The sequence below is a fragment of the Bactrocera dorsalis genome, chromosome 1, assembly GCF_023373825.1.
Source record: "Bactrocera dorsalis isolate Fly_Bdor chromosome 1, ASM2337382v1, whole genome shotgun sequence".
Lineage (NCBI taxonomy): Eukaryota > Metazoa > Arthropoda > Insecta > Diptera > Tephritidae > Bactrocera > Bactrocera dorsalis.
In genome coordinates, this window is record NC_064303.1 from 99375174 (window position 1) to 99400796 (window position 25623).

Consider the following 25623-nt stretch of genomic DNA (forward strand, 5'->3'; position numbering starts at 1 on the left):
CAACAAGTGTGCGCGCGCAAGCAAAAAGAAAAAAATAAAACGAGAAAATGAGAGAAACAAGTAGACGGTACTACAGAGACAGACGCACATACAAAAACACTGCGCATGCGCGCAAAGCGTAGAACGTGAAGCGATGATTAGGCAACGCAAAAGCCGCCGCGGCAGAGCTGACAGGGTCGGCAGTGGTAAAAAGTTGTAGTAGCAAGCTTGTAGTGAAACATTTTGGCGTCACACAGCGGTGTTCGGTGTATGAAATGTGCGAGCTCATAGTAGTTGAGCGTCCAATCAGCTGTGCGCGTCAGCTAAGCTGCTGTGTAGGCATGCTGAGTCCGATGCAGTCACACGGACATAGGTTTATATCTGAATACTTGTAGTTTCTTGTAGCTGGCTGACTTGCTCACTGAGTGAATGAGTGTCTGGCCAGCTAGCGGTTCGACCATTTGACCAACAGTTTGTCTAGCTGTCTGTCTGTTTTTCAGTATTGGCTAGTTCATCATCAACGCTTACACATTTCTTTACTTTCTTGCATGCTAAATTGCATTTCAGTGAAAAGGGAAGCAACTCCTTCCCAGACAGCAGTAGTTAATATTCAAAATAGTAGTATTAATAGTAGTAAATAAGGTAGTATTTGTAAGGCTAACAAACACAAAATAAAAGGGTACTGAATAGTACTAGAAAAGTGCAGAAGCTCTTATTATAATAACGATGATTAGTATTAATGGTAGTAATAATAATAGTAGTAGAATGCCTTAGTGTAAAAAATAGTAGTAATTGGTGGTACTGTTGGACAAACATCAACTCTGACTACTTTCGCACAATAGTCAAATTATTTATAGGAGCAAGAGCACATGTTTTAAATGGGTGTATAAACAACGTAAAAAGTAGTAGTAGAAATAGTAGTAGACAAAAAAGTAGTAGAAAATAGTATTAAAATATTGAAATTGTACGAATGTTTTCATTATAGCATAAATCACCACCTAACAACAACACTTAGAGAACTATAACTACAGCAACTTTCATAATAAGTATTAAAAATTTCGTAGTATTGAATTTGGAGTTTTCACAAATGTGCAAATTGCTCATAACAATATTTAAATATCAGAGCTAGATATGACAAAACCACAACTTCGAGAGCAGTAGTATTAAAAGCAATAAGGAGTGAAATTAGTAGTAGTAAAATAGTAGTAGAAGTAATAGTAGTAGAAAAAATAGTATTGGTAGTACTGAAAAATAGGAGCAGCAGTAAAATGGTGATCGCAGAAGAAAAAATAGTAGTAGATTTTAGCAAAATAGTACTAGTGGTATTAAAAAAACGAGGAGTAGAATTTGTAGTAGTGGTAAAATAGTAGCAGAAGTAAAAACTCATTTTGGTAGTACTAAGAAATAGTAGCAGTAGTAAAATAGTGATAGCAGAAGAAAAAATAGTAGTAGGTTCTAGCAAAACAGTAGTAGTAGTATTAAAAAAACCTGGAGTAAAATTAGTAGTAGTGGTAAAATAGTAGTAGAAGTAAAAACTAGTTTTAGTAATACTGAAAAATAGTAGCAGTAGTAAATTAGTAGTTGCTGTCGAAAAATAGCAGTAACTGAAGAAAAATAGTATTTGCAGCAGTAAAATAGAAATAGTACTATCAAAATTCATAAATACATCTACAAACATATAATAGCAAAAACAACAACCAAAAACACCAACAATTAAACAAATCCATGTGTACATACAAATGTGGCAAATCGCTCATCGCTCGAAAGCTACAGCGGCGCTAACAACACGCCTGTTAACGTTGTTTTTATTTTTGTTTTTGTTGTTTTTACTCTTTTCACCTTTTCGCTCCTTTTTTGCCTTTCTTCACTAGCACTTTATTGTTGTTGTAGTCTCTTCTTTAAGTAACTTTTTGTTTTTGTTTGTTTTCAGTAGATTTCTGTCGTAGCTGTCCGCCGCGAATAATAAATAAGAAAAAGTTATACTTCAGCGCGTAAATTGCAGACGAGCATTGGTCTGATGGCGATGTGTGGGAGACGCGCGGAAAGCCATGCGGTAGTAGTAGTAGTAGTAGAAGACACCAGCGGCACTCTTTGCGGCGGCGTCAAATGTGACTGTTATACGCGAGCGCCTAACACTACGCCAGAAACGCGCGCATACACACACACACAAACGCACGCAACAGAGTCGGCAATGTAAACACACAGCAATATATATAGTATGTTGCGCACACTCACCTACCCACAAAGGCGCTCTCAGGCATTAGGAAGCGCGCTTCTTTAACAACCGCCCGCCGCCTGCCGCACAGCGCGCGTGCTTGGTGGCGCGCTACCAACGCTATCAGCAAAAGCAGCGCGCCGCCCGCCATCCACCACCTACTTGCCGCTTTGGTGGTTGCCAACTGTTTGACATTAGCCGCTGCCGCTCACTTAACTGTCTCTTGCCACTTAACTCAACTTAGCCGCGCGCGTCTGAGACACTGCGCCTGAGTCTGAGTCTGGCTCTGCGCGCGGCTTTCATGTTGGCTTATTGGCTGCTGCTGCTGCTGCCGCTTTAGCCACTTCTGCTTTGACTCAGCGCTGCCATCACACTTGCTTTATGGCTTATGGTCTGTCTGCGCTGTTTGGTTTGGTGGCGTTTGGTGTTTGCTGCTGCTTGCTGCCTGCTGCCTGCCATTCGGTGTTGATGATGTTTTCGCCGCTGGTACGGCGCACAGTTGTAAACGTGAGTGCCAAGCGTGTGAACGTGATTTTCTTCTTCGCCTTGTTTTGTTTTTGCTTTCGGTTACTTAGCCAAGCGTCGCGTACTACATTTGCCATTTAGTTATTCTGTGAACTGCTAGCAGGAAGTGTTCATGAAATATAAATCGGCCGAAGATAAAACGGCAACAGCAGCAACAACAGCAATAGCAAAAACAACAGTATCAACGTTAAATAAATTAAAAACTCATAAAAGGGAATTAAGGTGGCATATCTGCGCATGTGTACGCACGCATACAACGGTGTGTGTGTATGTGTGTGGTGCGTTGCAGTGAAATACAATTAAGCGCTGAGGCGATGTGTGCATTTAGAAATATAACAAAGTTGGTGAAATTCATATTTTGTTGTGTAAGTGTTGTTGCACGTGAGAAAAGTGCATAAAGTGCTTCGAGAAAACGGTAAAGTAAGAGTGAAGTTTAAGCGAAAATTTAACAAATATAAAGAAAAAATTAAATTAATTTATATCTAATTAATAATAGTGTTAAATTTATGAATAATTAATGCAGTGTTGAGAAAATAGAAATAATCATATGATAAAATAATAATATAGACTTAAAAGACCAAAAGTGTCAGCTGGAGTTGAAAAAATTATAGAAATATTGTATTAAAAGGAAAGGTACTAATTTAAAAACACAAATTAATTAAAAAAGCAATACTAAAAATTAAAAATATTTTACTTACAAATTTGAAAGGCAAAACTGCGAACAAAAAAAGCTGTCAAAAAAATGATTAATAAAAATAATACAAATTAAAAGAAAAATAACATAAATTTAAAACAAAAATAATATAAATTAAAAAATAGGATGCAAATTAATAAATAAGAACAAACGTTAACTTTGGCCACAATACCCTTCACAGGCGTAATTTTTATGGCATACAATGATATATAAAATGACAATTATCTCTCTATGCTGTAGAGAGGTTCGATTTGAACAATTTCTTTGGAGATTATACCGTTATTTGGAAAAATAATTCGTGCCAAATTTCGTGATAATATCTCGTCAATTAAAAAAAATTTTCATACAAGAACTTAATTTTAATTGTTCAGTTTGTATGCTAAAGTGTTTTGATATCGGCGGTTCCGTCAAATTAACAGTTTCTCAGAGAGAAAAATATGTGACAAAATTTGCTATCGATATCTTTAAAACTGGGTACTAGTTTGCGTATAAAACATAAATATCTATTTATTTATTCATAATGAGATTGATATACTTGTAACAACGAAACCCGGTCAAATTGTCGCCAAAAACAAAAACTCAAAAATAATTATAAAAATTAAAAAAATGTGTTATTTAAGGATCATAATTTTTATATCAAAATAATATTGTCTACAACTTTGCTTCCGCCGTTTTTTTAATTTTTAGGCTTTATTATATAAAAACGGTCCAAAAGTATTCCCTCAAAAAGCAATGCTTAATTAATACACGAAATGCTTTATGATCCATTTTTTTGTAAACTAACACAAGTTGCTTTACAAAAATTCTATATATTTTTAATACCTAATAGAAATCATATAGATGGAAGTAGTAGAGTAAAAGTATTATCTATGTATGTGTCAGCCTCAGTAAAGCGTGGACGGGTCCTCAGCCGCACTTTTCTTGGAATTAAAAAAGAAAAGCAAAATTTCCCGCAAATGTCGAGAATTCGGCTCAAAAAGTGACAATTTCTGTTGAGAATAAGTTTTTTTTTCATATTTTGTTGGGTTAATGTTGACACAAATGTCCAAGATCGATATAAAACGATTTAATCGACCAATGCTTGACCCTAGAGACATCTATTGGAAAACGGCGGAAGCAAAGTTGTAGGCCTAAAAACTAAATAGAGAAATAAAATAAAATGAAAAATATAGACAAAAATTATGTAATAAAGTAAATATATTAAAATTATTAATATTAAAGAATATATAAAAGTAACTGAAATTCTTTTTTTTAAAGAAGATTTAGAAAAAGTAAAGAATGAATAAAACGCAGAAATAATTATAAAAAATCAAAAAAAAATGTTTCATTGACAATCATAATTTTTATAAAAAAAATAAAATAGAATAAGTTAATTTTTAATTTGAAATCATTATTTTATAAAAAATAAAATAAAAAATTTAGAGAAAAATAATGAAATACAAAAAGTATAAAAAATTATAAAAACAATCTTAAAAAAATGTTTTGGAAAAATTATTATTTAAAATATTAATACAAAACTAGTAATATGTGTTATAAATTGAAGGAAAAGGATTCTATAAAGATATTTGTTTTTTTAGCGAAAACAATGAAATAATGAAATAAATTAAAATTTATAAATTAAAAAAAAATATATTATTTTAAAAATATTAATATTAAAATTATTTAACCAAAATAGCTTATTTTTTAAAGAAACTTTAAAAAATTGAAAAAAATAATTAATTAATAATAAGTATTATAAATTGAAGGAAAATGGTTCTATAAAAATCTATATGCAAAAATCTAAACAAAAATTCCATAACATATGATAAAAAAACTTAACTTAAAATCCACACACAAATTTTTATTTCAAAAAAAAATTAAAAAAAAAAAAATATATAAAAAAAAAATTTAAAAAAAAAAATAAAAAAAATATTTAATCTTCATACAAAATTTCGAATTCTAAATATACTAACAATTCTACTACAAAAATTATAATACTAAAATTCTTAAAATATTAATGAATTAGTAATAAAAATATTATTATTTTTTAGTATACATCGTTATAATATTTATTAGTCAAAACATTTAAAAAAAACCAAAAAAACTATCTTTTGCCAATTAAAAATTAAAATACAAAATTTTGAAGAGATAATCATGTAATAATTTTAATAGAGCTCTTAGTTATAGTTTTTAATAATTTTTGTTAAAATATTTATATTAACAATACTTTCGAAAAACATATATAATTGAAAAAAAAAACAAAAAATTAAAAATTTGTTTTTTTATTACAGGAAAACAAATAATAATTTAATTTAATTTTCAAGTCTGCTACTCATAAACTTTTCAAAAATATAAAAAATTGGTGTTCGCTAATAGTTAAAATAAATACAAATAATTTCCCTTCAAAAAATACCAAACAAGCCTCTCAATAATAAAATATTTAATAATAATTACAGTTTATTTCATTCAAAGTGAAATACGTGCAATCTATAATTAATTGGCTGCCTGCAGCTAGAGCACAGAACCACACAAAGCAACACGTCCAAGTGAACACACAACGAAACAGTGTAACAATTGCAATATCTTAGCTGAAAAAGGTGCATTTGCACAAAGAAAGTGTTAATAATAAAGCAATAATAATTAAAAGCCAGCCACCCGACAGCGTCAACAGCTGGAGCACAGCGGTAATCACAGTAATCGGCCGGCACAATGGAATATATAAATATGGATAAGCGATTTAAAATCTCGAAAACGTTAATTGTAAGTAAACAAACATATTTTGCGAATTTCGCACGAACACAAAAGTTCCCACGGCGCGCTTGCGCATGCGCTTGTTGGTTGCGGCAGAATGAGAATGTAACAGAATAAAAGTGGCTTGCCTAATTGAAAGCGAGTTTGTGGCTTAAGTCTTTCGTTTGTTATGTGTGTGTGTGTGTGTGTTTGAGTGAATGGCGGCAGTGAGCTGTTGAGCGTAGTAAATTATTTATAAGAGATAAAGATAACAATTAAATGAACTGTGTATGTATGTATTGTGGGAATATGCCTAATGGGCATAATTTTTTATATTTATATGTTTTTTGATTCGAAAGTATTGCGAGAATTTTGAAATCTGTTTGATGCAAATAATTAGCAAAAAAAATTTTTGAAAGAATTTCGAATGACTTTATTTTATAAAACTTTAATTTATTTTCAAGAAAAAAGCTTTAAATGGTTATTCTAGTTAAGAAGCATAAATGTAAAGTCATTTTCGAAGTGAAAAAAATATTAAAAATTTAAAAAACTAGCAGGTTTTAGATAGTGATAGTTTCAGACATATGGTATATAAATTTTGAAAATGATTGTTTCGAAAAAAAATATCTCCGAAAATAATTTTTTTTTTTCTAGAAAAAACCTCTTACAGACATATTCTTGAATAATTAGACTTTGAAAATAAAAAAAATCGATTTTTTCATATTTCTAAATTAGAATACCCCCTTAAGCTCCCAAAAATTTTTAAAAGCTCATATTTAATACAAATTCTTTTGAATGTTGAAGCTAAGTTAATTATTCAAATTACTAAAATTCATAATTAATGCTTTCGGATAGATAGCCATGAAAAATATGAAATTTTGAACCATTTTACAACAGCGTCATCTTTCGGAAGCTTTTGCTAAAATATCTTATCAAAAATTAGTTGCTCTTAGTTTTCATCTAAAACAAGTAGACAGAATTGGAATAGTCAGGCTATAAAGTTTAAAGTCGTGAGGTCGGTCTAGAACCCTCAAAAAAGGCCTAAAATTTGAATCTTAGAAAATTTTAATATTCATTTTGGGAGTAAAAGGAGAAATTGAATTTATTACTACTCTTGTTTAATTTACCAGTCGTTTCTTCTTCGGGTACTTAATCGAAAACCTCCAAAGCTGGAGTGTTCTCTTTCATCTGGTCAACATGACCTAGTCAGCGCAGCCGCTGTTTCTTAATTCGTTGAACTAAATCAGAGTCCTCGTTTTTCGCGTATAGCTCATCGTTCCACCAACTGCGGTACTCGCCGTTTCCAAAGGACCATAAATTTTCCGCGAAGTCTTTATCTCAAATACTCGTACCCTTGTGACACGGTTTTGAGTTAATATGTTGTCTAAAGATGTGTTTATGTGATCTGAAATGCTGGACTTCTGGCAGCTAACCGCCTCTATATAAGAAATGCTGCGAGGGCGGCTGGCTAGTACCCATGTGACTCGGTGTTGATGTGTTCAAATGTGTTTTTATGATCTGAAGTCAAAGTTCCTACTGGCTCTATATAAAAAGGCTGGCAGGGTGGCTAGTCAGTCGAGGTGATATCAAGTGGTGATATAATGTAATGTGAAGTGCAAGGCTTGTGGCTGTTGGCTCTATATAAGAAAGACTGCCAGGAAGCTGGCTAGTAGCCATGTGACATAGTTGAGTTGACGTGATTTCAAATAATGTGTTTTTGTGATCTGAAGTGTTGAGCTTCTGGCTGCTGGCTCTATAAAAGAAAGGCAACCAGAAACGGCTGGGTGACTAGTCAGTAGCCATGTGACTCGGTTATGTTGATGTGATATGAATAAGAGATTTGACATAAAGTGTTAGGTTTCAGGTTATATAAGAAAGGAAAATGATTCTGTGTTCGATTTCGAGACCAATTTTGTTCTTGGTGTTAATGCTGGTTCCAAGACAGACAAAATTATCTACAACTTCAGAGTTATAACGGTCAATAGTGACATGTAAGCCAACTCGCGAATGCGATGATTGTTTGTTTGATGACTGAAGACATTTCGTCGTGTCCTCTTTCACAACCAGACTGAAATGTAGTTTAAGTCACAAAAACACAGATTTTGTGAAAATTAGTAAAATAATAAATTTTTATTAAAAAAAATTTTTGAATCCTAAGCTGTACTTTAAGCCACGAAAATTAAGATTTTATATATAAAAAATATAAAATATTATCTTCATAGCTAACTATTTGTCACCGAACTCATATTTTTGCTCCGTACTGTATTATTTTATGGGCGCCATTGCCGGCCACAAAAATAAATTTTACTGCAGTAAAATATTCAAAAACTCATATGTACCCAGGTAGCTTATGGCCATGCAATGAATCACGTGCATACAAATTACAAAATACGGAAAATGACAACAATAACAATAAAAGCAAGAGCAAACCGCATTTATGCCGCATGACTACGCAATCGTTTTCATTATTATTTTTTTTTTTTTTGAAATATTCATATTTTTCTACTTTATTTTTCTTTTCTCTTTTCACTTTTTTCCCATTTATTTCGCCTTTACACTCCTTTTATCGCTCACACATGCACATATTCCATATTCCGTCCGTGAGTATAGTATTTCTCCATTGTTGTTTATACAAAAAAGTTTCACTTTCTTTGGCAATGCGAATATGAACACCAAAGTGGAGTGTTTACGCACCAAAAACAAAGCAAAACCAACAACAATAAAAAATAAATGAAATCACTATATTACCGTAAGCGGTAGGAAGGAAGGGGAGTTGACGGCGCAGCACAGCGCTGAGCAAAAGAGAGTAAACTTTTTCACGTTTCAACTACATTACTTTGTATCTGTATATATGTGTGTATGTGTATATGTATGTACGTGTTATATGTGTGGCGCGTAGAGCATAAATCGTCGTGGAATATTTGGTGCGCTCGCCTTTTTGAATAGTTAAACGATTTGACACATTTCTCTTGCGGCTCGATTTTTTTTTTTGGTTTTTTTGTTTTTGCTATAACGCTTTTATTTATTTATTATTATTACGTTTTTTAACACTAACTACCATACAAATATAACAAAAACAAACATTGGTATGCAAAATCGCTGGAAGCCACCAAAATTAACGTTTTCTGCTGCGTGTTGCTAGCGAACAAGCGCGTGTCGTGTTGCAATTGTCGCCAGGCGGTGTAAATTGGTCGGGAAGTGAAATTGCCTGTCGCCAACTGAGTCAGCTGTGCGTACATAATTAACAATATTTTTGAAATTCTATTTATTTTCTTACTTCCTAGTCGCCGCTTTTATGGCGCGGCTAAGAAAAGTGAAGTGACATTTGCGAAATTCAGCAATTGTTGCCTAAATTTTGGTCAAGCGCTGTGTAGAAAAGTTATAATGAATTATTGTTGGCGTATTTCGCTTTCAGGCCTTCGTGTGATATTAACTTTAGGCGGTTTTTTAATTATGTCAAGTAAAATTATTTCATAAAAAATATCATTACATATATGAATATTAGAGTGGATCGATGTTTCTATGAAAAAGCGTATGCAGACAATGTTCTACAAATCAATCTGAACAAGTTGGCCTCTGGGCCGCCTAAAATCGGTTTTGATCCAGCGATTTTTGAGACGAAGTTGAAAAAATCTGAATAATCGCTTGAATGGGAGATATGTGATATAGTTCTTCGATCTGACTGATTCCAACAAAAGATCAATAGAATATCAAAGCACACCTAAGTACGTATTAAAATACATTTGGATATATCAAAAAATTTTTAACAAATTTGTATGATCTCTAAAACAAACTTCGACTTAAAAATCGCTGGCTCAAAACCGAAGCAAAGTTGTTCAAAATTATCCGTAGAGCCTTTCCCGCATACGAGATTTTTCTTTTTTCTTTGGCTTCCTGTAAATTAACCCGCTTTAATGTATTTAAACATTACTTGTCACATTTTGTCCGGACTAAACTCCTAAATTACTGTACCGACTTAAGTAAAATTTAGCACACTGTGCCCAGTTTAGTTCAAATTAAAAGATAGGATACTTTATATCTCAATTATGTTAAGAATAAAAACAGTTTATAAATAAAAAAAATATTTCTAAACAAAAGCAAGTTTTCTAAGTTAAAAGAATTGTATTATATTATTATAATCTTGAGTAAAATGTGAAATGAAAAATTCATTATTTTTAGATTGACAAATATTTGATTTAATTACATATTTTCAAAATTAAACCTCCAGTACAATACCATGGATTCTTATGCCAGCAACAACTTGTTCTCCTTTCTTTGTAAATATTATTTTCACTAGAATAGAAGTTGGAGAATATAAATACAGACCTCTTCTCTTATGTTGAATTGAATCTAAACTTCAAGTTAGTAAGTTTAAAACCACATTCGGGTTTTTTTTATATTTAGATATATTAGAGATAAAAACCTTTTCAAAACTGATAAGAATGCCCAATTCACATTCAGAAAAGAAAGTGAAGTCAATCTATCTCTATATAAGCGTTTAATGCTTCTAACAGTGCTACTAAATGGTAAGCAAAATTAAGCGATAGCTGATCAAATTTGACCAGGACTGAAAAAATTAAATTTTGACTCACTTTAATATAAATCCTTTAAAATCTTCCTGCTTAATCAAATTTTCATCTCCTCTGAATTATATTCAATGTACTCAAAATACATGATAAAGCGGTTTTTTTCAAATTCGAAAACTGAAAAGTCACAGGGAGACGAATGCGTTGGCTGAGCACTGACTCTCGTTTCATGTTTAGCCAAAACAATAGTCACAATCAATGAAGAATATGACGGCACTTTATCTTGTTGAAAAATGAATGAATTTTCTGCCTACAAAATCCGGTCGTTTACGATGAACTACTTCACGAAGAAGACTCAAAACAGCCAAGTATTATTTTTTGACCGTTTAACCCAAAGGAACGAATTCATGGTGAACCACACCACATTTATCAAAGAAAACGACGAGTATCTCCTCAATTTTTGACCGACTTTGATGTGATTTTTTAAGTTTCAGCGCATTTTTGGAGCGCTATTCGCTAGATCGTTAGATAGTTTGGACGTCATATTCAAAAGCTTTTTGTCACCAGTAATAATTAATGTAGGGCTCTCAGCTGCGTTGTCTAGCATCTTTTTTACAATCTCTGTTCGATGTCGTGTTGACAAAAAATCAGATCTTTTGGTACGAGTCTAGCATTGACACGTTTCGTACCCAAAATATTACCAAAAATGGTTGAATCGATCCATAAAAGATTTTGAGATTCTCTGATGTCCCTCTGAAACCAACACGACGATTTTCAAGCACTATTTCTTTAACTTTTTCGATGTTATCCTCATTAATAGAGATCAATGGACAACTCGCATGAGATACGTTTTCGATGACTGCACGACCTTTACTCAATGCTTATAACTTTTTTCATCGCTGCCTTCTTCTTTCTAGTGGCTTTTTAAGTTCTTCTCGCTCTTCTGATTCGGAGAAAGAGAGAAGAAGAGAAAAAGGCAGTTTCAGTTGCTTCCAGGATTTTTCGAGCAAAACACTTCCTCAGAAATTGATTAATGTGATTCAAATTTTCTGATTAAAACTAATTTCTTGTACGAAAAACTTTTTAATTTAAAAAGATATCTTCACAAAATTTGCCATGGGTTATTTTCCAAAGCAACGCGATGGCGTGAGAAGAAATTTTCTAAATCGGACCACTGTAGCATATAGCTGCCATACAAACTCGATAAAAATTAAGTTCCGGAGTATGGAAGCTTCTTTATTTGTGAAGGATATTCTTGCAGCAATGCAGGCAAAGTTATCGGGTTTTCTTGCTTTAGACTGTCAAAGTACATATGGTACATACAATACATTATTAAAGTTTTTTTTTTTAATTTTCTTATTAAACCACATATTAAAATAAAGCTGATGGCGACAATTCTTCGATATTTTTGCTTTGAAGACCACTTGTATACCGCAGTTATCAACGAAAGTAGATGCTCAGTCAAAGCTTTTTGCCTCGTAACCACCTCATGAAGTATATTATCTACATATATGTACATACGAAGTTTAGTGAACAGTTCCATCAAATATATGAGATGTACCCACTCTAAACACAAATCCAACTTGAGTATTAATATCTGGAACTGTTTTGATTTAAAGATAGCACTTTTACTAACAAACATATATACATAAATAAATAATTAGTACTTATATTACAATTAGAGGCTTGGCAGCGCCTTAAATTACAAATTTTAAACCACGACCTACTAACATAAATATATAAAATTTACGCTAAACATTTCAAACTCTCAAAAATACAGCAAAAAATAAGCCAAAATAAGGAAAAGTTCGTTTCCTAAGTCTTTTGTTGCAAATCCACACAAACGCCACTTTCCACGAAAAATCAATTGTATTTCTTTTTCTAAACTTTCTTTCCATCAACCAACTCTCAAATTGCAGCGAAGAAAACTCTAACCGTTCTAGTTAAAGTACCGCTAATTAATAAGTCGCGCACTCACAACTACACACACACACACAATTAAATGTGCATTCAGCTGATTTCACTTAAGTATTAGCTGCCACTTAACTGCCACTTATGTGCTCACTACAAGCGCGGCTGAGGACCGTTTAACCAAAACGACCATTAACGTTTTGTAGATCAAGCGATTTCAAAGAGTTCAATAAGATTCTGCGAACATTTCTAATAATAACCTTTCTTTCTGGCTTTTCCCACACTAAACAACAACTACTGCCTGCTTTTTGCTGCTTCCTCTTTTGTTTTATGTTCTGCGCTTTGCTTTTGCTTTTGTGTTGTTGTTGTTGTTGCGCTTAGTTGCCATTTCGGTTGAGACAGCGCAGATAAAATTTCACCAGCTGCTCGTTGCTGGAATTACTAAATTTGGCTAAGTGTAACAGCCAGTTGGCGACTGCACACACACACTCACATACCTATACATGTATATATACATTGAGATGGGTACTTATAACTGCTTCGGGTCGCTGGCGTGCATATTCTGCTCCTTATTCGCACATAAATAATTCATTTAACAACATCAATTCAATTGATTTGTAATTGAAATGGCGTTTAAGATGATGGCGGCAACGCTGCTGTTGCTGTTTGTGTTGTTATTGTTGTTGGCAACGCAGCAGAATAAAATCAGTTGAGCAGCTGTGTGTTTTAGGAAAGCAATTACTGGTTTACATGCTAACACATTTATTTAAATCACAGAGAGAAGCGTTAATGGAAAGCTTGCATCAATTTCTAAATGCAATATATACTACTTTACAGTTATGTTATATATATAAGTTAACGAAATATTTGCATTTCAACAAAATTTGAATGTTTAAAAGGTCTTTTAATGAAGTCACTATAAAAATATTCAGAAATAGAAAAAGTTCGTTTCTTAAGTCTTTTGTTGTCAAGATATTGGTAAAAAGTAAAAAGTAAGAAGAAAAAGTATTTTCGTACTTACTTTTTTATATTTATACTAATAAATAAATAAATATGGTTGACCACTTTTTGCCATTTTCCCGCTAGAGGCATTATTCTGTCAGTGTAAATCAAAATTTCGAAATTTCCAGAACGGAAGCGAGCTACGTAACCATTTTTGTGCGAATTTAACTTTTTTTCGGTTACATGAAATTTAAAATCTCACCTTTCCAACATTATATTGTATGACACAATGTGATTTTGGTAGCAGATATACGATTGGAACGACAGCTATTGACAAAATACGAAAAACTTTTTCGACTACCCAATATATCAATTGTGTAATATAAACAATTGATAGAGACGCAAAGTCTCTTTAGAGTCAGTATGTGTACAATTGGTTTAAAGAAAGTTATATAAGTAAGCACACTAAAGAACTATTAACTTTATTATTCTCTGAACAAGGTTTATTAAGTTCACCACGAAGTTTGTAAGAACCAGAAGGAAACCTTGGAAACCTTATGAAGTATATACTCGTTTGCTTAAATGATCAGCGTCACGAGCTCAGTTGATTTCGTCATGATATCGATCTGAAATTTTGTACCTCTTTCTGTCCGTCTGTCCATCCGTCTATATATGTATGTATATACGAATTAGTCACTCAGTTTTTGAGATATCGATCTGAAATCTTTTCTCCCCAAGAACCTGCTTATTTGTTGAAGCCGCCGATATTGGACCAAAATAGCATATAGCTGTCATACAAACTGAACAATCAAAATTATATCCCTGTATGAAAACTTTTTATTTGGCGAGATATCTTCACGAAATTTTACATAGATTATTGCCCAAAGCAACGATACAATCTCCGAAGAAATTGTTTAGATTGGACTACTATAGCATACCGCTGTCATACAAGCCGAACGATCAAAGTCAATTTTTTGCATGGAGTCTTTTGCATTTGTGAAGGGTATTATGACTTCGGTGCAACCGCAACAATTCAAATTAATTTTAATAGATGGAAATAATAATTCTTATGTGAAAATTTTATGAAGCAAGACTTCTTAGTGGCCTTTAGCATATCTTGCTTATTATTCACGCTCTTAGAACCAAGAGTATGTGGAGCACTTCTCATTGAAAAAAATATTCGATTAATTTAACATTTCTTATATAAAAAATACCATTATTTAATATTGAAGCGTAAAGCCTTAGAAATTATGTTTTTTTTTTTAACCAGAAAATTTTCTAAGAACAAATATAAGGTCTAATAAAAATAAATGCACTATTGCGTTCTAGAATTAGATGGCTTTAGTAATCTTTATAACGCGTTATATAAGTGCTATCGGGTTACGGCATATGGCCTTAGAAAGACAACTCTTCGTACTAAAGCAGTTCTTAAACAGTTTCTTTATTACCCGACTCATTATTATTTTAACCTCCGTCAGAGATTCATACCAACAAACAGTAAACACGATATATTTTAGAGTTTTCTTCGGTTAAGAATATAACGTAACCCAGCAGCTGAAAATGTGTTTAGTGTTTATGGTCCAGTTACTGTAACAGCAAACAAAGCTGAACACAACAACTAAGGAATGGCTAAGTGCGGGTGCACCCGAACGAACATTTTTGTCAATACTACGTACTATTTATATTCCACTTACTAGTAAAATGATCTCTGAGTTTCATTAAGGAACCATCGCCAATCATACAAGGTGCGTTCCAAAGTAAACAGGCCCCAGGCGCCATCTGATTGCCGACTGGTGCGTTCGAACCTGCTATCTTTATCGATTGTCCAGTGAGAAATTCATGACATTTCTTTGATCGGAAGTGAAGTCATTGCGTTTTTGTTATCGGTGCTAAAATGAGCTTCGAACAAAGAGTCAACATTAAATTTTGTTTTAAAATTGGTAAAACCTTTACCGAAACGTTTCAATTGATGAAACAAGTTTATGGCGATGATTGCCTTTCCCGTAGCAGAGTGCACGTGTGGTTTCAACGTTTTCAAAGTGGTCGTGTGGACTTAAATGACGATTAACATGTGAGTCAATCAAAATCCATAATCACCGGAAATTCCATAGAAACTGTGCGTGAATTCATCAAAAATCAGCCGAAATCATCATTGAAATTCATTGAAATGGAATTGAATACCACCCAAACACAATATCGCATTTTGACCGAACATTTGGGCTTACGAAAGGTGTGTGCCCGGTTTGTTCCGCATAAATTGACTGACGTCCAAAAATAGCTCAGAATCCAATATTCGAAGGACGCTTGTGACGGATTTTTTGACCAAAATCACATTTTAACCATTAACCACTCCTCGTATTCACCTGATATGGCACCGTGCGCCTTCTTCCGTTTCGAAAAAATGCATTTGTCCATGAAAGGAAAGCGTTATGTAGACGTAGAGGCCATTCAAAAGGCTTGCAAAACATCTTAATTTTCAACAAAACTTTTATAATTTGTAAAAACAGCTTGCAAGAGTATGAATATAGGGTTATAGATAACTCAAAACCTTATGCTGAATCGCAACGAAATTGATCCATTTCTGAAACAGAAGGTTACTGGTGATGGAAAGTGGGTCATTATAACAGCATCAAACTAAAACAGGAGTGGGAGACTACACAAACGGTGGCCAAGTCAGAATTGAGGGTCTAGAAGGTTTTTGTATGGGCTTGATGGCATTGATAGATAATTATCTGCATACTGTGAACTGTTACATGCGGCCAAACTTTTAATTCACATCTGTACTGTCAACAATAGGTACTTCTGTAGGAAATAAATAACCAGAAACTCGAGCTTGGTTGGGAGGTTTTTATGCATCTACCTTATAGTCCGGATCTGGCAACAAGTGATTACAAACTGTCTTTGTCTATGACAAAAAATTTGGTGTTAAAAAAATTAAAAAATCAAGAGAAGCTTGTTAAAAGTAGAGTAGTCTTCTGTTTGTTAATAAAACATTGGCCTTAACGTTTCTGGGACGATAGAACGAAGGAGCGTAATACAACTAGTTGAAAATACCATGACAACTTAGAAAATTTTCCAAAAAAATTAAAAAAAGACAGTTTCCGCTATCAAATGTCAACTTAAGCCGCAAACGACAACAACAATATAAAAAAAACAGCTAAAACAACAAGAAGAGCTGTCAGCTCAGTTGACAAATATAATTTGCCACGGCCTTTGACTTAATATACACTCAACTAAATACATAATAGACACTTCTACACATATAAATGTTTATACATAAACACACATATGCACATCCATGCGCCATTCACCTGTGCATGCACCAGGATTTCAGTGGCGACATTTGTCATTTAACAGTCACATTTTGCAGCCTGTTGACTTAATAAATACGACAATCCCCTCACATCGCAAACGAATGCACGTGTATGAATGTGTGTGTGTATGTATCTGTGGCTTTGTTTGTTGCAAAAATGGGTCATTGGGGAAAAGAAGCGTCACGGCTCATAAGCAACTACTGTTTGTGCCGCTCTTTGCATCAATGTGGGGCTTAATGAGCCGCGATAATAAAAGCATTGTAAAATAGTTGTAAAACTGTAGTAAAATTGTATTGTGTGCAAAATATTAAATAGTGAAAAATTGCTGTTAGCAATTTGGAAAATATTTGTGGAAAGCACGTTGCCTATCACTTAGCGTCTGCTTATGAATTTTTTATACTTTCGCAAAATGTTGTACGCTGTTTAAGAATTTTATACACATTACGGTTATAATTAACGGAATGGATATAGAGTTCATTTTTCACCCACATCGAAGACGATAGAACAATTATAGCGTCCTTGTGAGTTTTCGAAAGTAAAGTTGCTATTTTCGATAAACTAGTCCCGAGTCTCGAAGGGTACCTCTTCATTGGGGCTACATTTCCTTCCAGCGAGCAATAATTCGAGATCGGACAACTGGAAAAGTTCGCAAAGTAAACTTGCTTTTTCGTAGAAAATAGGTCTGAACCGCGGTAAATACCTCTTCAACTTGAAAAACCGGCATTTGGAGAACTCCAAAGAATATGTTGGATGTCTAAAGAATTTAGAGCAAAATTTCTACAATTATTCCTCTTTAAAGATTTCTGACACGATGAACCGATGAAATAGAAAATCTCGTACTATCCACACAGCCCAAAGCTTTCGCCTACTAAAATTTCCATGCAGGGCGGATCCAGAGTAGTTCCTCCCCGGTGGATCTGCGCCTGTTTTCATGAACGTTATGCCTAGCATACGTTGCTTCCATATCTTAAAAAAGCCAGCCATCTTGATCAATTTTCTTTTCTTTTTTTCTTTCAAAATAATTTTTCGGCGTAATGCCACTCCATAGATACTTCGATAAGGCCATTGTGCATTTATGAAACCAATTATGTATGTATAAGTAGCCACATCATTCAATCGAATTGCATTCCTCGCATCACATACATACATACATACATACATACAATGAAGTACAAACGAAAGTAAGAAACCACAAAACTTAATTACTTTTTACTACTTTCGCTTTCTCGTTGTAAATCATAAGGAGAACCTGGTAATCACAGGAAATTAATAATAACTAATTAAAGACACGGTGTACGCACATACCACATATGCACATACATATGTACCAATATATGAAAGTACGCAGAGCAATTTCCGAAACTTGGAAAACCAAAAAGCGCGATTTATATCTAATAACATACAATTAAAATGAGTATGCAACGTTATGCATCATTAGAGATGAAAGGAAACTTGAAAAGGAAATGGGAAAATCCAAAGGTACTTACATATCTACATATGTAATTGCCACATATTGAAATTGGGAAAGTTTTAAGGGGTTATATCCATTGGCAAGTCAGATAAAGTTCGATTTTTTGGGATTTTTTTTTTGAAAAGGCATTTAATATAATAAAAAAAAATAATAAATCATGTCGTTCACAGAATCAAAGACACAAAAATATGGATTCCCTTGATCTGGTCAAAAATCAAAATCTTTAAGTTTTATAACTTCGATTCGAATTATAAACAAGTAAGAAACGAGTCATGTGTAGAATCTCACGCAAGTGAAGAAAATTCTCTGATTGCCATTCACTTGGAAGTGGCAAGCAACGATTCTTATACATATGGCTCAAGCTCACGACTTCCAGTTTTAGACCAAGTATCCTCTGGGTAGCCTAAGAACATTCGTTCGAAGGCGAGCTAAAGTGAGAAGGAGTTGTGCGCTGGGTTTGAGATCCGTCACGTAAAAAACGTTCCCAATGAAAAATTACTAACAGCCTGGATGAGTGACCCCCGTTTTGATGACGACCATGGCAAACGCATTAAGGATTACGGTTTGAGTGCATGCTCTTGGAATATCCGGCCCATTATTAGGAAGGTGCCGCTGCCCAGCTGGTTGATGTTCTCGTAAAAGTAAAGGCTGACATCACCGCTGTCCAAGAAATGCGATGAGCGAGAAAAGGACTGAGGCGAGTCCTTGCTTGTGGCATTTACTACAGTCGCCATATAAAGCAAAGCATGTTTAGTGAGGGATTCGTGGTGGGGAAGAGACTCCGTCGCCGAGTACTGGCATTCAGCCCGGTGAATTAAAGTCTAGCCACAATTTACAACACAGCGAGGTTCTTCAACATATCGCTGATTCGCGCCCACGACCCGACGGGAGAGAAGGAGGATATGACAAAAGATGCCTTCTATTAGCGCTTGGAGCAATGTCAAAATAGTGCTTGGTGTCTTTAACGCCAGAGTGGGCAAAGGAGATATCTTTGGCACAACGCTCGGTAAATTCAGCCTCCAAATGGTTTGAGGCTGATCGGCTTCGCTGGGGACCGAAATATGGTTATCTATAGTACTAGATTCCAGCTTAGAAAAATTCACAAAGCTACCTGGCTGTCTCCGGATCGAAAAGCTATCAACCACATCGTACACCTCGAGGTCGTAACATCGACTCGGACCACTATCTTGTTGCAGCCAAGAGACGTGCCCGCCTGCGAGAAGCTGTAATCACAACAGACAGCCGAACGACTTACGACTCGACTAGTACTAATCAACAACTCGGTATAAGAGAACTGTGGGACTGCATTTTAAGCTCCTTACATACAGCTACAACCGAAACCATTGGTTTTCGGAAAATGCAAATGAACAGCTGCTACGATGAGAAGTGCCGTGTCGCAGCGGAGAAAAAACAGCGGGATCGACCATGAAGAAGTGTGAATAGCAATTACCCGCCTGAAGAACAACAATGCGGCGGCGAAGAAATTATAAGGAGCATGCATAAGCTTCTTTGTAGAATATGGACGGACGAAAGCATGCCTAACGATTGGAATTTAAGTGTGCTCTGACCTCTGTGCCAGTGTTTAACAGTGCCTGTGCAAAACTGATGACGTAATCATCTAATACGACGAACCCATTTGACATTCATAACATTACATAGAGTTTTTGAAGAATTTGAAGAACAAAATTGCCAATCTGTCAAGTTGATCAAAATTCTTCGTGACTCAAATAAATGAAACCGATAACCAAATTTCTTCAATATGCTTCCGTGATCATCGCGTTCTCCGGCTTTGATGTCCTGCGGCCGCTTCCTGTACTCAGATCTCAAAATAATGCTCTTGGAAAATAAATTTCGCGAGAATAAAAAGATAATAGACGAAACTGAGAAATATTTTAAAGGGAAAGACACATCGTTCTACAAAAAATATATCGAAAAGTTTGAAGATAGCAATAATCGGTGTAACGCCCCCGATGGCAAATATGTTGAATAATAAAAACAAATTTCAGCAAACAACTGCGACTTTCCTTAAAATGCTAAATATTTTTCAGCCTCCCCTTAATAAAATACTTTTTTAAATACGACCGCTAAATTGCCTAACTAATTATCTAACATAATACACTTTAAGTCCTATTAAGTCATTTCTATCATCTAGTATTGAAATTCTTTGAACTTACGCTATTTTGCACATCAAATCATAAATCATTCGGTTATAACTTCAAATATATATTAGATTCCTTTATGAAACTTTAATAATAATACACACAAAGCACACAATCGTGGAATTTTTGAAGTTTACACATAAACCAAGAAAAAAATTATCACATTAACTTCAAGCTGGCAAAGACACACGAAACGTCGTCATAAACAATAAATAATAAGCCAACAGGTGAATCAACGTGCAGATATTCACTTTTCATTTCCATAAAATGCGCGCAATAAAAATAGTAATCAACATAAATCGAAAAGGGAAAAATAAAGCCGATTAACATAATTACGATGGAGGTCCAAAAACAATTATACAAATGTCGCTTGCACATAAATACATAAATCAAAATGCTAATTAAGGCGGAACAAAGAAATTTGTATGGATTATCTAACACTTTTACTAGCGACTAACAGCTAACAGCTGACAAGTAAAACGACCGTGGAGTTATGGGTGCATAGAAATTTATGTTTACTCTAATTTATGTATATCTGTATATATACGAACAAATAAATGTACGTGTCTGTGTTTGTTATATTTTCAACAGTGGATTTAGGATCATTGTGTATGGAGTTCATATGACTAGTACTATAGAAACCCTACATATAAGGTCTGGTAAATCTGATCCGATTTAGGTCAAACATACATACAACATTTTGTTCGATAACTTTTTGACATTTTGAAAAATTTCCAAAATGTCACTCTGATGGAAACATTCCTATTGGTAAAAAACTGGGACAATCGATTTTCACAAGGCTTCCCTTAAGGATTTTTCACTAGCAAAATGTTTCGCCATACACAGGAATTGTTAGTAAGCACTTGATGCCAGTTCCGGACTATAAAGTAGATGCATATTAATCTTCTAACAAAGCTCTCGGCGATTTGGCGAATCACTGTCGAGGTGTACGGCCTGATGTTGTAACGGGTGATTTTTTTGAGGTTAGGATTTTCATGCATTAGTATTTGACAGATCACGTGGGATTTCAGACATGGTGTCAAAGAGAAAGATGCTCAGTATGCTTTGACATTTCATCATGAATAGACTTACTAACGAGCAACGCTTGCAAATCATTGAATTTTATTACCAAAATCAGTGTTCGGTTCGAAATGTGTTTCGCGCGCGTGTTTTGTTCAGCGATGAGGCTCATTTCTGGTTGAATGGCTACGTAAATAAGCAAAATTGCCGCATTTGGGGTGAAGAGCAACCAGAAGCCGTTCAAGAACTGCCCATGCATCCCGAAAAATGCACTGTTTGGTGTGGTTTGTACGCTGGTGGAATCATTGGACCGTATTTTTTCAAAGATGCTGTTGGACGCAACGTTACGGTGAATGGCGATCGCTATCGTTCGATGCTAACAAACTTTTTGTTGCCAAAAATGGAAGAACTGAACTTGGTTGACATGTGGTTTCAACAAGATGGCGCTACATGCCACACAGCTCGCGATTCTATGGCCATTTTGAGGGAAAACTTCGGACAACAATTCATCTCAAGAAATGGACCCGTAAGTTGGCCACCAAGATCATGCGATTTAACGCCTTTAGACTATTTTTTGTGGGGCTACGTCAAGTCTAAAGTCTACAGAAATAAGCCAGCAACTATTCCAGCTTTGGAAGACAACATTTCCGAAGAAATTCGGGCTATTCCGGCCGAAATGCTCGAAAAAGTTGCCCAAAATTGGACTTTCCGAATGGACCACCTAAGACGCAGCCGCGGTCAACATTTAAATGAAATTATCTTCAAAAAGTAAATGTCATGAACCAAACTAACGTTTCAAATAAAGAACCGATGAGATTTTGCAAATTTTATGCGTTTTTTTTTAAAAAAAAGTTATCAAGCTCTTAAAAAATCACCCTTTATTAATGGATCACAATTACTCTCCTATTGGCCGACACACTCGACTATTGTCATTATTATCTCATAATGGAAAAACTTGCGCCTGAGGAACAAATACTTTAACTTTATTACGAAAATTCATGTTCTGTAATGAATGTGTTTCAACTTATGGTCAATATAATTAGCCTACTGACCGTACTATTCCCAACACCATCAGCCATCTTGAGACCCAACATTCATTATTGGATAATATTCGGCCGAAAAGACTACGTCCAATACACGGTGAAGAAAATATAGCAGACGTAGCTGGATATTTACAAGAAGACCGTGAAGACTCGACTCGGCGCCGTTCCCAGCAACTCGGCACGACTTGAGCACTATACGCAGCGATCTTTAATTGAAAGCTTACGAAATACAGCTTGTGCAAGAACTGAATACTCTCGACCCACCCAAGCGACATCGCTTCGTTCTATAGGCTCTTGAAAAATGTCCACAATATCCGACGTTTTCAAACCAAATTTTGTTAAGCGATTAGGCCCATTTTTGGCTCAATGGGTACGTAAACAAGCAAAATGGCCGCATTCGGGACGAAGAGCATACTGAAGGAATTCAAGAGCTGTCATTTCATTCTGAAAAAACAACAGTTTGGTGCGGTTTGTAGGCCGATGGAATCATTGGCTCATATTTCTTTAAAAACTATGCCGGTGAGAACGTAACCGTCAATGGCGACCGTTATCGCGCCATGGTAACCGACTATTTGATGCCTGAAATCGAAGCTCGCGATCTCGGCGATATTTGGTTTCAACAAGACAGCGCCACTTCCCATACATCCCATCAATGAGTGGACTTATTGAGGCAGCACTTCGGTGAGCAGATAATTTCACGTTTTGGGCGGGTCGATTGATCATCAAGATGGTTTTATATCACACCCTTAGGCTTCTTCCTGTGGGTAGTCTAAAATATATGCAGACAATCACGTTCCCATTCAGGGCTTGGAACAAAACATGACGCGTGTCATTCGCCAGTTACCAGTCGAAATGCTCGAATGAGTCATTATAAATTGAACTCAACGGATGGACCGTCTGAGGCGGAGCCGCAGACAAAATTAGAAAGAAAAAATATTCTAAAAAAAAAATGCCAAAAAATGTTCTTCCGAATGATAATAAACATTTCCATTAAATTTGAAAATTCTGTGTTTTCTTTAAAAAAGTAGGAACCTCAAAATGGACCTTTCATATTTACATAATTAAAGAAAAATTCCTATATAAATGTTTTTCAACTCTTCCGCTTAATTTAGAAATAGAAAAGTGATTTTAGTCCCCCATATCAATATAATTTTACAGCATCTCTATTAGCTGTTAAGTCCATGTTGTGCAAAATATAATATTAGTTGTTGCTCTTAGGTTTCTGTGCTGACATAAGCGGCAAAAGATGCATAAAATTATAACAAAACAAAAAATTTGCAGTTTTCAACCGGTTACCAATAGCTACAAAAGCAGTAAACTCGCATATGAGCTGCAGTGACGCTGCCGGTGTGTCTTCACGTCTTTTATTGTTATTATTGCTTGTAAAAATTAATATTTCTATTAGTTTTCATTTAGCGTGTCGCTTTACGAATATCTTCTGGCTTTTAACATTTATTTTTCTCTACTTAAAATATTCAAATCTTATGAGTATTTTAATAGTCTGCGATCGTTGTGAAAAAAAATATTTTTTTATTGTATTATATAATATTTGGTTGTGACATAGGTTGGTGTCGCTGGAATGCATGCATTAACTATACATTGTTGTGCAATAATACATTAATTTAGTCGCAGCGTTATAAGTTTGAGTGTCTGGCATAAATACCTAGCCACCCTGTAGGAAACGCTAATGGAAATGTAGTAATACAGGTTTTTAGCTTAAGATGAGAGCTTAATAAATCAAGGAAAGGGAATGTTAAGGATTTAGCTCCCATTGACTTAGTACTAAAATGCATTAAAAAGTTCCTGGATCTGCGATATTGGCTTTAAGTTCGCTGTACAGTCAGCTCAAGGCTAGTGAAGTGGTCTTTAGACCTCTTATGTCTAGCGTTCAGATACTTTATGATTAGTCTGGTGTGAGTGCCTGATCACAGCTATATTGCAGGAAACTTACTAGCTTACTAGGACAGATGCTTCAGTCTCAATAACTGCAGTATGTGAACGGGGGGGAACCGTTGTCTTCCTGTGGTTTGCTACTGGACCGCTTTGCAGTCGCAAGATTATCTTGGACCAGGATAAATCGGAAAAGGACGAGGGACAATATTTTTTTTCTAAAATGGATCTTAACAAACCTCTAAACATACTTTTTTAAGCAAAATTTTCTCACCCACTGTGCATAGTCCACGAAAATCTCCTTCTATTTGGACTATTGAAACTAAGATAAAACAAAATTTTGTTTTAAGAAAGACCCTGACAAATCTCTAGACATACATATTCAAGCAAAAGCTTCTCATTCATCAGAAATAAAACAAGATGCTCGACCAAGTAAGAAGCAAAGATATAAGGAAATTTTAATTCAAGACCGCCCAGTGATAACTAACCCCCCCGGAAGTAAAACGACTATAAAAATTCTTGAAGACCCTGTTATCACTAAAAATTTGATTTAAACACAGAAACAATTAAGCCAAGTCCTTCAGAACTAACTTTAAGCCTTATAAAAGATGTCAAGAACTAGGATATACTGCTTTTATACACATGAACTAACCCTTCTTCCCCATGCCATTGTTCCTATTTTCCTGCAGGGCCTGAAACCACTTTCATTATGTACAATTTGCCATGTTGTTGAAGGTGAAGCGTATATCCGGCAGTCAGTCGGCCGTCCGGTCAGCGAGTATAGACAATCACTCAGCCGCGTTGCGCTTTGAAAAGCTTTCACTGCATTTAGAGGGCATCGACATGGAAATTATGCAGCACATTTATATTGATTACAAACATATTTGCATACAAGTATGCATACGTACATAAAAGTATGGGGAAATGGAAAAGTTTTATTGAAAAGTAAAAGCGAGACCATAAATTAGAGATATGCTTTGATTGGCTTTGATTGGTTTATATGGGAAAAATTTGGAAATTGTTGGAAACAATTGTATTATTACCAAAATGGGGAGTTCAAAGAGATATGAATCGCGGAATTAAAATAAAAAATTTAATGGAGTCATAATTAAGTATGAAAGTACTTAAAAACAAGGGTACATTGGGTACATTGGAGCTATAACACCCCTCACAGGAGCATTTTTTATAGATATTACAGAGTGTATTTTAGATATGTGGTATCTGT

General features: G+C 34.7%; 1 protein-coding gene across 1 annotated transcript in view; it reads left to right on the plus strand.

Moving 5' to 3' along the window:
• The first annotated feature begins 2538 nt into the window (after positions 1–2538).
• Positions 2539–25623, plus strand: part of LOC105227800 (protein spaetzle 4) — a 30456-nt gene continuing 7371 nt past the window's right edge. The window contains exons 1-2 of the mRNA XM_029550900.2: positions 2539–3134; positions 5849–6152. Of these exons, the coding sequence (XP_029406760.2) occupies positions 6102–6152 (51 nt within the window). The 5' untranslated portion in view covers positions 2539–3134; positions 5849–6101. The remainder of the gene's footprint in view (positions 3135–5848; positions 6153–25623) is intronic.